Source organism: Archocentrus centrarchus, chromosome 3 (assembly GCF_007364275.1).
Source record: "Archocentrus centrarchus isolate MPI-CPG fArcCen1 chromosome 3, fArcCen1, whole genome shotgun sequence".
Taxonomy (NCBI): Eukaryota; Metazoa; Chordata; class Actinopteri; order Cichliformes; family Cichlidae; genus Archocentrus; species Archocentrus centrarchus.
This window is the reverse complement of record NC_044348.1, coordinates 22,404,423-22,421,376: the sequence shown is the minus strand read 5'-3', so window position 1 is coordinate 22,421,376 and position 16,954 is coordinate 22,404,423. Positions and strand designations below refer to the sequence as shown.

The window sequence follows — 16,954 nt, the reverse complement described above, 5'->3', positions numbered from 1 at the left end:
AATATGACAGACCATTCTATATTAAAAATTCAGTATGTTTTGTTATTTTTTTTTTTTCCATTGTATTATTTTCTGGTTGTAGGTGGGTGATTGAGCGCAGAGTTGCTGGGACCAAACAAATCTCCACAGTGGGGCATATTCTGCCCAATCCTACCCCTCTTTCCTTCCTGGACTCTTCGTCAGCGCTCAGTCCTTGGACTACTTACCAGTATCGACTTGTGCTCCATAATCAGGCTGGCAACACCACAGGTAAAGCCATGATAACAGACTTGAGTGACAATAAATTCAGTCTGCCCAAGATGAGTCTAGTGCTACAGCTTTTAATTTACACAAAAAAATTCTTTGTTGTTACAGGGCCCTGGGTCAGTATTACCACCAGACCTTCTCGACCTGCTGGCCTCAGTCCACCAAGGGTAAAGGTCTTGAGGCCGGAATCCCTTCAAGTAAGGGCAACTTTTTTTAACTGGTCCCTCACAGTTTCACCAAAATCTTTTGGATCTATTATGAGAGAACAGGAGCTCTGAAATATGGCCCACAGCACACAGTTATTATCCAAATCAGGCATGGCGCTACTGATACTGAATTACAATGTCTCTTAATACATTCAGCTGATAGAAGGTGTCAGAATCATAGAATGTGCTTTTAGAATTTATAGTGTTTATGTTTCAAAGAAATATTCAGCGTCATTGAGAATCTCTTCAGTTACCCTAGGTTTGACAGCGTGGAAAAGACAAAGCAATGTCACACTGATTCTTCCGTCTTTCCCTTTTCGGATTTAATGAGAAAGAAAAACATTCAACTCAAGGTCCCCTTCAGAAATGGGAGGGGCTGTGACCCTGTCTGAGGCAGCTTCCTTCCTGTCGGCCATTTTGAAGGAGGGACCAGAGTTAAATTCTGCCACTGACTAATCTCACATCAAGGCCTATCAATGAAAGCTACTGAAACAATATTGCATGCATGCCAACACAGAGAGACGCATACACCCTTGCACTCACAGCCTTACACTAGTGCAAACTGCAGAAAAATGCTAATGCCTGTCATCATTTCAGAACCACCCCTGTCATCTCTGCCGCAGCACAGCTTTAGGGGTCACAGGTCTTAGAAGGAAAGCGTTCCTTCCTGGTTGTTGCTAATTGGACAGACAGGCAGGCCGCTTCCTGGATACCAATTGACCTTGACAGCTAAAAGGAGGATTTTGAGTATCTTCATTCTTCAAATTGTTTCTTTTTCTTTTCTACATTGTATCGTTCTCCCTCGTGGAGAAGAAGCTACTGTATGTTATGTTTTCTTTTTAATTTTCTTGTTTCTAAAGTGTTTCTTTTAAGTAGTGATTCTTTGGTCAGGATCTCAAAGCACAACCAGAGTCAGTTGTTACTCTCGCCTTTACTGATCTTGAAGTTGCATTTCAGTCACTCTCAGACTCTGACGTGAGTGTAATATGAGTGATGAAGATCAACACATTTGTTGTTGTTTTGCAGGTTTTGTATTTGAGTATTCCTAAAACCAAATGAGATCACAGATATAAATGAGATTTTTCTTGTATGCACAAAGGCAACTTTTAACTCGACATCTGTCAAAATACAGATGTCGAGTCTCTTCTGGTTATGAAGGTTTATTAATTTATTAGACCATCTGTTGTAATAATAACAAGAAAACATAAATATTTTAGAAATCATTTAAAAACTTGTTTAAAACTAAAAATTATATTGTTACTATTACACAAATAACAAACTGAATTCACATTTTTTAATATCCAAATTTGAGCTGGCACAGTGGAGTCCTTTGAGAGGTCAGAAAATTAATCAAGCATCAATCAACATTCAACCACTAAAACAAATTTTTCTGTTCAGGAATGCAAGTAACTGTAATTTGGCATCTTAATCAAAAATAAAAATGTGCTTTACTGTTTGTCTGCTTTTTTATAAAACATTGTAAAAGCATTAAAAATGTAATTTTGATTAAAGTGCTTGCACATACTGTTAGATTAACCATTACAGAAATATAAAAAAATATTTTGGTAATTACCAGTACTATTAATTTAGGGAAGCTGTGGCATAAACCTTTCATTGGGTGGTGGTCAAGTAACTTTTTAAGCACTGTATATTCCCATTCCAATTCTGATCTTGCGTGAACATTAACTGAAGCTGTAACTTAATCAGAAGTTAACATTAACTGCCAATAAAAATACCCAAGAGCAACATCTCAGACTCTACAGGCCTCAGTTAGTCAAAGTCCAGATCTCAATCTGAAATGCTGTGGCGGCCCTTAAGAGAGCTGTGCATAAACAAATGCCCACAAAGCAACGTAAAGAGGAATGGGCCAAAATTGCCAATAATGTGAGAGACTAATCAAGTCAGAAAGACAACAATTGCTTCAATTTATTGCTGCTAAGGTGGCTCTACAAGCTATTGAATCATATGTATTCAATTTTTCACAGCACTGTATAGAGTAATGTGAAAACATTCTTTTTCACACGACTGTATGTGTAATTAGTTTTTCATTATCACACTAATTATCTTTGCGAAGATAGTTTGCATTTGTGGATAGTCAATTATGCTGAAGATGATGCATAACAGTGTTGTTACATCTGTAAGCAAATTCTATTATGCACTGCACTTTCTCATTGACATTGACTTTTTACTGAATGTAATACTATAGGTGCACAAACACACATACACCATGTCCTTAAACTCTCTCACTCCCAACTGTATCATAGGTCTCTTTCCCACTTATATACACAAAAGCATACACATACACACATATCCTGTACTGGCCTTAGCCCCATTGCTCCATGTCAGCCCAGGGTCTCTGCTGTCTTCACCATCTCCAGATTACATCAAGCTATTCAATCTGTAAATGACTTCCACCACAAAGCACACCCAACACGCACTTTGGGAAATGAGCTACCTAACTCAAAATGACCCTGCCCATATGTGTGTGTGTGTGTGTGTGTCCTGTATCACCTCACAGTGTCACTTGGTAAATGAACATCAAGGTTCCATGAGAAATAATTATTCTTGACATTCATTCATAATATTCTCATCAACAGTGACCACTTAATCACCTAAGCTCATAAGTCTCAGCCAGCTCTGAACTGATCAGTTATTGTACATGACAGTTCGTATATGTAAGTGTTTTAGATTGCACAGTACATAAATTCACACATGTACGTGTGTGTGTATGTGTATGCAGTTTGGTTGTGTTTATATGTGGATGCATCAACAAAATAACATTCTAAAGAAAGCTGTAATTTAGCATTACATTTATGTGTGTTTTGTAAGTATATGTGCGTGTATTACCATTTGTGTGTGTGCCAGTTACTTTCTTCCTCACCCTGAAATGCTGACAGACTGAACTGTTTCCAAATCAGATGCACTGCTCAACAGCAGCAGGCTTTTGTTTTTGCATGCAGCAATTCCATTACGAGCTGCTTTCATTATTTTAGCATGGTGTTTGTGCACGTGCGCGCGTCTCTGTGTACCCTGTTTTAAATGTGATGAAAGACATCTTCTGCTCAAGTCAAAGTCAGGTTATCTTTCCCCACATGACAGTTCAATGCACACACAGTGACCACCCAAATACTGTTCGCTCACTTACCCAGGTGACTAGTGTCACACCTGAAGACACATGCATTCATTCACACTCTGATGTCCACATCTTGCATGAGCACACACTGCAAGCACACATACCTAAACACACACACACACACACACACACTACACCATGACTTCCTGTAGTTGATCCATCTAAAAGCTTTTTTTTCCCCACCTTCATACCAAGAACATTTAAATGCTCAGGCAGTTAGGGCAGCAGGACAGTTTGAAATGATTAAACAAAGTCTGTCTACACCACTCAGATTTACTTGAATACATGATTTTAAATGGGAAACACAAAACTTATACCATATACCATGTTTATGTTGCAGGTCACATGGTCACCCCCGCTTATTCCTAATGGAGTAATTCACAGCTATGAGATCCGCCTCCCAGAACCCCGTATCCCCCTCAACACTAGCAATACTTCTGAGCTGAACATCACTGTAACGGACCTTGTTCCGTATACAAATTACGGTGTCACTGTTTTAGCGTGCTCAGAGGGTGGAGGACTTATTGGAGGATGCACAGAAAGTCTACCAAGTAATGCTACCACATTACCCACAAAACCTGAAGGCCTTTCACCCCTGTCAGTAGTGGCAGTCAGTGAATCTTTTCTGGCCATTTCCTGGCAACCACCGAGCAGGCCAAATGGACCTAATCTAAGGTAACATGCTTTTTTTTTTTTTTTTTTTAACCCGTGTTAGCAAAGTAAAGATTTATGTCTTATATTGCTTTGTTAAGTCTACATTAATGCTTACAGGACAATGATATCCAAAGATGTTCTAACACACCCAAAATTCCCTTATTTTCTTAGCATCTCTTTGAACTCTCTCTTAACCAATGGTCATATATCAGTTTATATAATTATTTATTTGTGGGCAATAAATAAAAAAAAACATACAAAATAAATATAACTGTTTTTACAATGATTAGCTCTGGTAAAAAAATTTGATTATCATTATATCATTGATTACAACAATTATGTATGGCTACATAAACGTAGCTCAAAATACAAGGAAATTTGTGTTTTGGTCGATTATTTCTTTGTTGTAACAATGCTCCTTGGCAATAAATTTTATACCGTTGGAAAGCCTGTTTATTTCCCCTTAAATGGTGCCACATTTGTTAGGAAAATGCTTTTGTGGGCTGAGCAGTAGAGTTGAGTGTATGGGTTATGCCCATGAAAAACTTGCTCAATCTTCTCTGCCAATGCCAAACAACATATTCTGCTATATCCAACATTAGCACATGACTGTTTTATGTACAACATTAGCACATGACTAATTAACATATAATTATATATATGCACCTTAGAGAAGAAAAGCGCTATATAAGTGTATATATCTGTGTTCAGTGAGTGCTTTATTCAACATACAGGGGTTGGACAATGAAACTGAAACACCTGGTTTTAGACCACAATCATTTATTAGTATGGTGTAGGGCCTCCTTTTGCAGCCAATACAGCATCAATTCGTCTTGGGAATGACATATACAAGTCCTGCACAGTGGTCAGAGGGATTTTAAGCCATTCTTCTTGCAGGACTATCCTGCAAGAAGAATGGCCAGGTCACGACGTGATGCTGGTGGAGGAAAACATTTCCTGACTCGCTCCTCCAAAACACCCCAAAGTGGCTCAATAATATTTAGATCTGGTGACTGTGCAGGCCATGGGAGATGTTCAACTTCACTTTCATGTTCATCAAACCAATCTTTCACCAGTCTTGCTGTGTGTATTGGTGCATTGTCATCCTGATACACGGCACCGCCTTCAGGATACAATGTTTGAACCACTGGATGCACATGGTCCTCCAGAATGGTTCGGTAGTCCTTGGCAGTGACGCGCACATCTAGCACAAGTATTGGGCCAAGGGAATGCCATGATATGGCAGCCCAAATCATCACTGATCCACCCCCATGCTTCACTCTGGGTGGTACGCTTCTTTGGGGCTTCTCCACACCGTAACTCTCCCGGATGTGGGGAAAACAGTAAAGGTGGACTCATCAGAGAACAATACATGTTTCACATTGTCCACAGCCCAAGATTTGCGCTCCTTGCACCATTGAAACCGACGTTTGGCATTGGCACGAGTGACCAAAGGTTTGGCTATAGCAGCCCGGCCGTGTATATTGACCCTGTGGAGCTCCCGACGGACAGGTTTGGTGGAAACAGGAGAGTTGAGGTGCACATTTAATTCTGCCGTGATTTGGGCAGCCGTGGTTTTATGTTTTTTGGATACAATCCGGGTTAGCACCCGAACATCCCTTTCAGACAGCTTCCTCTTGCGTCCACAGTTAATCCTGTTGGATGTGGTTCGTCCTTCTTGGTGGTATGCTGACATTACCCTGGATACCGTGGCTCTTGATACATCACAAAGACTTGCTGTCTTGGTCATAGATGCGCCAGCAAGATGTGCACCAACAATTTGTCCTCTTTTGAACTCTGGTATGTCACCCATGTTGTGTGCATTGCAATATTTTGAGCAAAACTGTGCTCTTACCCTGCTAATTGGACCTTCACACTCTGCTCTTACTGGTGCAATGTGCAATTAATGAAGATTGGCCACCAGGCTGGTCCACTTTAGCCATGAAACCTCCCACACTAAAATGACAGGTGTTTCAGTTTCATTGTCCAACCCCTGTACCTTATTCAGCCATTCACATACACATGTCTTTCTACACCTAAGTGCTTTCTATTTAACATTCACACTCCAGTGGATGTATCAGAGATGCAATATCTTGCCCAAGGATACTTTGGCATAGCCAGGGATCGAGCCACCAACCTTCTGATTAGTAGATGACCTGCTCTACCTCCCGAGCTACAGGCACATCTGGGCTCTACAACACCATCTTGTTCAGTCTTATTCAGTCTGTGATCTGAACCTTTCCAATATACAGGAAATAACTTTTCAAAAGTGGGAATTTGTTTTTACCCTGAACAGGGTAAGCAGAAGAGAATGGATTGATGGGTGGAATATTATAAAGTTAGCAGCATGTTGAATTTGATATATCACAATAATCATTGTGATATTATTCAGATATATCAAATAATCATTGTTTAAAGCTGATTTAAGTGATATTATGCTGAGCGTTGTTCAGATGGACTTTTCTGGACTTTGTGTAGATTTCCAAAAGATAAGTAAAAAAGAAAAAAAAAAAACATTCATTGGCCACACCATTGAGAAGAAGAGACTTTGAACCAAATTACTCATCTAAGTCATTATATAGTTGTTACAAAAAAGCATTACAAACAGCAGCAGCAGATGTATAAAAGTAATTTAAACACATTAGAGAACTATTGCTTTTACTATTGAGATTATGAAACCCATTTGTCATTAGTAACAAATCAGATCATTTTTAATTGTGCATGGACCTTCTTCTTTAATAAACATACAGAAATTAGAAGGTGAGATTCCACCTGAGCAATATGATGACTGCTTTGTAGCAATAGTCCAGTCAACAGCAGTAAAAACTGTGACATCTGCACGTAAATATCTGTGTTTACTGAAATCAGTCGTTACAATAGCTCTCCTACGTAGGAAGTAGTGAGAATGGTTATGCAGGTTATCAAACGTGTGACACTATCACCATGACAGAAGTCCATAGACGCTTGTATTGATGATTTGGTCTCAGTTTTAAGACCCGTTACACTCCTAAGACAGTGTCGGAGTATTGACAGTTGACTTGTTGTAATCACATAATTTTTGTCAGTGATGTAATTAGTTAACATGCTACTATTGAGTTTCAGTATTACGTGCAGGAGATTTGGGCATCGTGTAAACACCGCAATTTCACCGTCAGTCTGTAAAAGTATATAACTATCCTTGTATTTTGTTAACCACTTGTCCAGTTCAAGGTCATGGGGGCCTGGAGCCCATCCCTCCCAGCTGTCACAGGGCAAGAGGCGGGGTATACTTTGGACAGATTGTCAGTCTATTACAGGGCTAACACAGAGAGAGACAGACAACTTTTCACTCTCATATTCACGGCCAATTTACAGTCACCAATTAACCTACTAGGCATGTGTTTGTACTGTGGGTGAATGCCAGACTCCCCAGAGCGAACCCACACAGGTACAAGGTTGAAAACCTTTCTGTCGTATGGAATCAACAGTGCTGACCAATGCACTACTGTGCCACCCTCTTTAAAAGTACTTGATGGAAAAATATTTAACATTTAATCAGTCTGTCATATCTGCTATGAATCAGTCGCACACAACTTACTTCAAAATGCATAGGGCCAAACCAGTTACTTTCTGATCTTTGTCAGACTGTAACCAAGTGGACAGAAATTAAGAAAAAAAGTTTTTAAATTGCTCTGTACACACACTCATCCAAGAATACAGTACAATACAAATTTTGTGGCACTAACATGTGGTGTAACCACCATTATCTTTACATAATCTGACTCACCCCTGTGTTTTTATTCATTAGCTTTGACCCAACATTGGAAACCAAACTATAACAAGTAAAATCAGCATGTCGATAATGAGAGACAAACTGTGGCGATGTTCAGTTGCTGCTGAAAAACTTCAGCAAACAAGCAGATAGCAACACGTTAACAAGCTGCTAACACGAGTGTCCTGGTAATGAGCTAAGTGTTGTGCATTTTTTAATCAGTGTTTTCTCAGTCCTAATGCACATGCTGGTTCATTTTGTTCTGTCCTGTTCTAGTCTGTCAGTGATTAGGCCTAAAATAAAGGTCCATTTTCCTAGTGGGTGATTAAAATGCATGAGCCTGTCTCTCTGTTCTGCTCTGCTCAGCTCTGTGTGTTTGTCTAAGTGGGTTGGTTAAAAGGCGGCATTAAGCCCTTCTCTTCTGATTACAGCAGAAATTAGCATCACTGTAGGGAGAGGAAAACACAAACCCCCGCAGAAAAAAAACAACGCGTGGAGGGGTGTAGCAAGGGAAGGATGAGATACAGTGAAAGCAGAAGAATATAGATGATGAAAAAACAACAGAAGAGGAGGAAATGAGTGATAAGAATAAGAAGCAGTTGAAAATGTGCATGTAAGTGTGTGTCTACATGCATCCGCGTGCAGGCATGTGTGTACGGTGGGTGCAGTAAGTGTATGTATGCTCATATTAGTTGATGTTGGACTTAATGGATTCCTAAATATCCAACCGTGTGTGTGTGTTTTTTTTTTTCTCTTTTATTTAAATTTCCCCTTCAGATACAAGTTGCTCAGACGTAAAACCCACCAGCCCCTGGCCATCACCACAGTTCCCACATTAACAGCCATGTCCCCACCCCCCTCCGAAGATCTCCATCGCTGGCTCCATGTTTACTCCGGCACCAAATTGTTCTACCAAGATAAAGGCCTAAGCAGGTGAGATTACTGAAATGAGCTCTAGAGCAAACGGCAGCGCTGCAGCAAACCGTGTGTGCAGAGCCGATCGGCGAGCTGCTGCTGATGCCGATCTTTTAATACCGCTCAAAGATACATTAAGCAAATATCCCAAAGAATTAAATTGTTTTTCATACAGCGTCCCCTAATCTCAGTTTGGCACTTGGTGGAAGCACTTTTTTTCACCGTGCTTGCTAAACAGCTCTGGGTTTATGTCTCCACTGTGCTTTATTCAAGGAGTAAACTGACAAACTTTTGAGTGTGTCAGCACTTTTCATTTGGCAGGATTTTTTCATTGATGCTAGAGGAAATAGACGTTACGTTTTTAGCACAACTAAAAGCGTAACCTATTTTTCTTAGTTCCACCAGTATATGGTTGACTTCCAGTTTAAACCAGTGCGTGCACTATAAAAAGTGATGCTGTCTCTGTACAGATTCACCCGTTACCAGTACCAGTTAGTGGTTTACAATGATGTGGGCAACACCTCAGGAGAGATCGTTACAGCAGTGACCATGGCTGGGGTTCCCCTCCACCCTCCATCTTTGTCTGCCTACGCTGTCAATCACACTGCTGTACAGGTCAATTGGACACATCCGTGTAAGATTCACCTTCTTCTTTTACACACTGTTAAGGAGAGGTGTTGAAACTCATTGTGTCTTGTACAGGGTCACATTTTCATTGTGTGATGTCTGTGCTGTCCTTTCTGTTTAAAAAAAAAAAAAGGGACCAAAAAGGGAAACTGGAGACTGAAAATATATTTTTATTTTGACTAACCTCGCTCTTTTCCCTTTCTCTTGCTGTCTGTTTTTGTTTGTTTGTTTGTTTGTTTTTTAGCTCTACAAGACCTGCAAGGAGAGGTGGAATATTTCTTTCTCACAGTGGAGTCTCCAGAGCCGAGTCTGATCTTGACTTTCACCCCTGAGATCACATCTACAGTGATAAGTGACCTCTGGCCCAGTACCACATATCTGGTTTCATTACAGGTGTTCAACGGAGCTCATAATACATCTAAGGCAGCAGTTAACGTCACCACAGCAGATGGAAGTATGTGAATATTTCATTACGATTTTTTTTTTTTCTCATTTAATTCTTGTACTTCTGAGAGTGTGATTGTGTGCATATGAGGTCTGTACACACCTCTGAGCTATGTACACACATAAACTGTGTCATGTAGAGTCATGTGAAAACAAAGTTTTCATAGGACTCTATGCAGTCCTGTGAAAAACTAAGTGCACCCCATGACTCAGTAGCTTGTAGATCCACCATTAGCAGCACCATTCTGGAAGAGTTTGGTCCCCTCTTCAGTCTAGTGTTGCTACAGTTCATTGAGGTTTGTGGGCATTTCATTGAGGTTGAGGTGTAGACTTTGACTGGGCCATTGCAAAACCTTGAATCTCTTTTCAGCCATTCTGTTGTAGTTTTGGTGTTCTTGGGATCGCTGTTCTGTTCCATAAGCCAGTTTGGCTTTAGCTGTTGGGTCAATGGCTTCAAAATTGACTCTAGAATACTTTGGTATTTAAAGTTTAAAGTCAAATAAATGACTGCAAGGTGCCCAAGTCCTGTGGCAGCAAAACAAGCCCAAATCATCACCCCTTCGCCCCACTGTGCTTGAGAATTGGTACAAGATGTTGGGTGGTGTTTGTTTGGCCAAACATAGCACTCTACAATATGGCGGAAGATCTCCACATTGATCTAATCTGTACATAAAAGATTGTTCCAGAAGTCTTGCAGTTTGTTCAGTGGAGCTTTGCAATCCCAAACCATGCTGCCATGTTCTTTTTAGAGAGAAGAGACTTTCTCCTGGAAACCTCTCAAGCAAGTCATACTTGTTCAGCCTGAGGACTTCAGAGTCTGAGATGTTGCACTTGGGTTTTTTGCAATTTCTCTGACTGTTGCGCTGATCTTGGAGTGAATTTGTGGAGACTTCCACTGCTGGGAGGATTGTGGGGTTGTGTTAATACACACCTGAATGCTGCCAAAAGTGTTTCTTTCACAGAGGTGGTCACACTTGCTGATGACCAATTAGGCAAGAGAATTTGATTAACAGCACCTGGGTGCTACTTCCCCTCTTAATTCCTGTGGAAGCAGTAAAGGTTTTTCAAAGGACTGTGTAGAGAAAACTTTTTCACTGTGCTGTACATTACTTCAGTTCAGCACACATAAGAGTTGTTTCTGGGTTAACATGAATTTCTCTGCATCACTGTTCTTCACAGGAGATGTTAAACACATCATGTAGTCAGGCATGAAATCAATATAAAGTGTCTGTGAGGCAGATTTAAGGTGTTGTAAAATATTTGTTTGCACCATAAGCAAACTGCAGACACACACAAACTACACACACTCTCTATACACACAAGCTGTGTTCTACCTGTGAAGAAAATATAGCTGCTATTTTTTGCAAGTTAAAACTACTGTGCTTTAAAATACAATTACCAGTTTTTCACATATTCATAATTCACAAGAGCTAGGTGAAAGGTCAGTTTACAGAGGTTAGAACTAACCAGCTCCTATTTATTGTTCAGGATTTAGACTTTTGGACTAACTTTGTAGTCTCAAACCTTAAGCTTTTTTTATACTAAAATTCTGTACTTATTTGATCATTAAAATAATGAGTGTGAGTGAGCAAGGTTCACCTCAGTCTTTTAAGTTGCACTAAGCTATGCGAGTGCTTTCATGCACAACACAAACTCTTTGTACATTCTGTATAATGACATTCTGTTCTCCTACCTTTGATTTTCACTTCAGATCTACAGAAAACAGTTGATCTTGAGTTGTAGCCATACATTATATCATTAATAAAAATGCTATAATTCCTTTATGTCTAAATAGAAAACCAGAGCCACCAGAACTTTGATTGACATCATTACAACACAATACTCTCAAATACAGGGTCATCTGCTCCCAGAGCTTTAGCTGTCTGCATAATCTGTTAATATTTGTAAAATGAACAACTGGGACACCTTATCAGGATGTAAAATCTGGAACTTTGAGAGAGGGTATTAAGTGGAATATGATTATATCAGTTCTTGGATCTTCTGGTATTTTTCTTTTCAATCAGGGTCAGCTTTTAATATCTTTAGCCATGAATTGCTCAAGCTATCCAGCTGTCATCACTACTTTTCTCTCCATTTCCTCTTCAACTTTCAGCCCAATCTCTTAGCATTCAAGAGCTATCTATCAAATCACTATGTAATCATATGTCAGAGGCCATTTACTACTGTCTGTAGTTTTATTTCCATCCTCACTTCTCTCTTGAAAATCTTTCTGTTTCTTTTTCCTTCCTCACACATCTCTTCCTTTCTCACTATAATCATATGTCAGAAGCCTCTTTCTTTCTCTCTAATCTGAGCAGTATAATAAAAAGTGCATTAAAAACATTAGAAAATCATTAGGTGCTAAAGGCAAAGCATGGCTCGTTTAACTGAGGGGGCTCCGGAGGTAATTTCATTATTTTACAGCCATAAGAGTGCAAGCGCACACACACACACACAAACACACACACACACACCAAGGAGGTCTAATATATTTTAACTAATGCAGCTCAGCCCTACCAACCATCTTAACACGGCCTGCAATCTATAGGGCAATGCCAACATCAGAACTAATTGGCAAAGTGTGTGCGTGTCTGTGTGTGTATGAGTAAAAGAGGGCCTGTGTTCACTATTGCGTTGATAATGCCATCCTGCAGTAAATGAAATGTAGAACTGTAGGCTGGGCTGAGGTAAGTGCTTTGGCAGTAAATGAATGGGATTAACTTCTCATAGCCGAGTGCATTTTTACTTAGAAAAATAGATGGAGTCTATATGATTGGCCCTCTCACACACAACCTGTCTCTCATATCAGATTCCTCTGTTTTTGATTTGCTTTCTCACTTTTTTCTCACTCTCTTTTTCTCTCGTCATTTGAAGAAAACTTTTTGTCCCCTTGATTTTTAGATTTTTTTGGACTGCGTCTGTGAGTGTTTCTTTCATAGAAACACTTGTTCTCTATGTAATTCACTCCTTTCTTTCATCCTTCTCTCTAACCCATTTCCTGTACAGTAGGTTACCAGCCTTTATTAATCACCATAGGAGTTTTGGTTAAGTATCAGTGTTCCCTGTGGATGTGCTGGAAGAGAATTTCTCGGAAAAGGGAATTTAAGGAGTTAAGGGAATTACATGGAAGACATTGTGAAAAAGAGACCATATAATAACACAACACAGAAAGAGGCAGTGAAGAGATTCTGAGAAAGAGGGAGTGAGGGGATCATACAGAATCTGTTATTCTTAGTGAAAATGCACTCAGCTAAGACAAGTTAACCCAATTCATTTGCATCCAATGCACTTATCTAAACCCAGACTACTGCTCTACATTTCATTTACTGCTAGACAGCATTATCCACGCAATACTGCACACATGCACACACAGGTGGTCTCCCTGCCTCTAAAACAAAGCTGCAGTCACCCTGTCTTACTGTATATGGACACTCTCTCGCTCTCTCTCACACACAAACACACACAACACAAAGACCTCTTGGGTTGTATGAAACTGTGAAGCATATATGATATTTATAAAATGTTCCCTATTAATGCAATACATGTCTTCCTTAAAATGTTCACACTGAGAAACATGTAGTTTTAAGTAGTTTGCTGCTTTCACTGATGTTTACAAGCCTGGCCTGATAATTTAAATGCAGCACTGTTTTAGGACATTTTAAAGTTTTAGTGGTGTGGTTTTTGTGTAAAATAAATAAATAAAACTAGAAGCACTCAGAGAGCACAAACCTCCGCCAAGGCCATAGGGTCACTGACGCTGTAATACGTGTGTCTAAATACTGTGAAAGAATGTTTCATCTTTCCCAGACAACAATAACCCCCTATCCCGCAATAGTGAAGAATCCTTAAAAAAAATTCCTGGATCCAGATCATGATCTGGATCACCGCCAAAATTTAATCACTTCTTCCTCTTGTCATTTCCAACCACTCCACAAAATTTCATCGAAATCTGTTCATAACTTTTGGAGTACCGTAATCCTGTTGACAAACAAACAAACAGACAGACAAACAAACCAACGCGACCGAAAACATAACCTCCTTGGCAGAGGTAACAATAAAAATTACAAGCCCTGTGCATGCAGTCATCCAGTAAATATGGTGTGAACCTGTGCCTTGGAAAACCATAGCACAGATACATTCTTTTGTAGCTCTCTTCTTCTATTTCTGCAACAGTTGAGAGGGTCGTTATGTAAAAGTTTACTTGTGATGCTAAGACCATTGCTGCAGTTTTATCAAGCGTGTGTTTCAAGATGTTATCTCATGTGTTATATCCACAGTTTTTATAATCTAAAAGCAGTTTTTCAAAAATTGAAACAATCACTGTGTTCAACTCACAGAGCCAGAGGGGATGTCTGCCCCAGAGGTGGTTGCAGTAAACAGCAGCACAGCACGCGTCCTCTGGTTCCCTCCTCTTCGACCAAATGGTGCCATCACTGGTTACAACATCTATGTTAATGACCATCTTCATGGCAATGTAGACAACAGCTCAGGATCATACCTGCTGGGGCACCTACTGCCTTTTACTGTCTACAACATACAGGTATGCATATAGACAAGATCAAATATACAAATAGACATCTACTGTAAATATGTACATCATGTTGTTCTCCTGTGTTCATGTGGATTTCAGGTGGAGGTGTGCACAGTGTATGCTTGTGTCCAGAGTAATGTTACCAAAACAACTACTGTGGAGGACCTGCCTGCTGACTTGGTAACACCACATGCACAAGCAATAAGTCCCAGGTAATACAGAGATGGACAGCCTTTTTTTTTTCCCCATAATGGAACATTTTTTTGGCATGTTTTATTTTTCTTTTACTTCGAAAACTGAAAATATCATTGCCATTTTTAGCTCATCAGAATCAGAAGAATTTATTGTCATTATATGTCAAACATACAACGAAATCTATCTATCTATCTATCTATCTATCTATCTATCTATCTATCTATCTATCTATCTATCTATCTATCTATCTTCAGTGTTTTAGGTCTTTAGGTCTTTTAGGTTTGATATTGCATATTATGCTGCTCAAAACAGTTAAAGGGACACTTTTTAATTAGAGTACAGCATCAAGTCAGTTAAACTTATGGGATATTGATCTGGTCAGTTACGTAGCAGAGGGGGGTTGTTAATCAGTTTCAGTGCTTTGGTGTTAATTAAATTAACAACAGGTGGACTATATGGGAAACAATGAGAAAGTCCCAAAACAGGAATGGTTTTACAGGTGGATGCCATTGACATTTTTCCTTCTCATCTTTTTTGACTGCCTTTTCACTAGTTTTGCATTTGGCTTGGGTCAGTGTCACTGCTGGTAGCATGAGATGATACTTGGACTCTACAAAGGTTCCCAGAAGCTTTGCTGTGTCTTCCAGCACAATCTCAAGCCCATAGAGGAGATTCCAGGAGACAGGCAGTTACTCTAGGAGAGCTGGACAGGGCTGAAGGTCTTTAACCCATCAGCAGGAATGGTATAGGCTCCTTTGTGCAAGGAGGAGCAGGATGAGCACTGCCAGAGCCCTACAAAATGACCTCCAGCAGGCCACTGGTGTGAATGTCTGACCAAACAATCAGAAACAGACTTCATGGGGGTGGCCTGAGGGCCCGATGTTCTCTAGTGGGCTCTGTGCTGAATGTCCAGCAACATAGAGTCGAATTGACATTTTCCATAGAATAGCAGAATTGGCAGGTCCACCACTGATGCCCTGTGATTTTCCCAGATGAGAGCAGGTTCACCCTGAGCACATGTGACAGATCTGAAAAGATCTGGAGAACACGTGGAAAACATTATGCTGCCTGTAGCATCATTTAGCATGACCGGTTTGGTGGTGGGTCAGTGAAGGTCTGGAGAGGCATATCCATGGAGGGATGCACAGACCTCTACAGGCTAGGCAACTGACGGCTATTAGGCATTGGGATGACATCCTGGGACCCATTGTCAGACCTGACACTGGTGCAGTGGATCCTGGGTTTCTCCTGGTGCACGACAATGCCCGGCCTCATGTAGTGAGAGAATGCAGGCAGTTCCTGGAGGATGAGTTAATTCATACCATTGACTGGCCCCTTCACTTGCCTGACCTAAATCCAGTAGAACAGCTCTGGGACATTATGTTCCGGTACATCTGAAGCCGCCAGATTGCACCTCAGACTATCCAGGAGCTCAGTGATGCCCTGGTCCAGATCAGGACACCACCCGTCGTCTCATCAGGAGCATGCCCTGATGTTGTCAAGCATGCATACAAGCACGCAGGGACTTAAAAACTGAGTAACCATTTTGAGTTGCTGCAATGAAATTTTGACAAAATGAACTAGCCTGCCACATAATTTTTTCACTTTGATTTTCAGGGTGTCTGTGAATTCAACCCTCTGTAGGTTGATCATTTTCATCAAATGATGTGGCATCCTTTTGTTCCCAACATATTATCCAGTCCATATCAGTATAGATACTCAGTATGATATTTTTTTTCCTATTGATATAATGATGCGTTTTCAAAGTGTTCCTTTAATTTATTTGAGCAGTGTATGTCTGGTACTATGATAAATTCTGCAGAACTGCAATCTGTATGAGTCATCATTGCTAATGTTTATATGAAAAACACATAGCTGTAATGATACAGCACAGCTGTACTGTAAAGCTAGATTTAATGGACAACCTTCAAAGACAGTGATTAGTCTGAAAATTGCCTTAAAATGAAAATAATCCACTGTTTGATTGCTCTGAATATAAAATGTATTTAGATTTTATTTGCAGCCAATTAAATATAAAATGTCTGCTTCTCATGTATGATCCTCACCACAATGTTGCAAATCTTGCAGTTGCAAAAAAAAAGTGCTGATTTGTAGTTTATTTTCCTTCTAGGAAACTGTGCACGTTGTAACTCTGTGTGTTGCTAAAGAGGTCTTTCCTCTGCCAAAGATGTCAGAGATTTTTTTTAAAAAATGGGGAAAATCAATAGTGTGAAGTGTATAAAGATACACAC

At 40.0% G+C, this 16,954-nt stretch overlaps 1 protein-coding gene across 1 annotated transcript in view; it reads left to right on the top strand.

Moving 5' to 3' along the window:
- Window positions 1–16,954, top strand: part of ush2a (Usher syndrome 2A (autosomal recessive, mild)) — a 233,943-nt gene that overhangs the window by 138,998 nt on the left and 77,991 nt on the right. Inside the window, 8 exon segments of the mRNA XM_030720976.1 lie at window positions 83–249; window positions 355–443; window positions 3,926–4,260; window positions 8,768–8,923; window positions 9,376–9,539; window positions 9,777–9,986; window positions 14,314–14,516; window positions 14,607–14,719. Of these exon segments, the coding sequence (XP_030576836.1) occupies window positions 83–249; window positions 355–443; window positions 3,926–4,260; window positions 8,768–8,923; window positions 9,376–9,539; window positions 9,777–9,986; window positions 14,314–14,516; window positions 14,607–14,719 (1,437 nt within the window).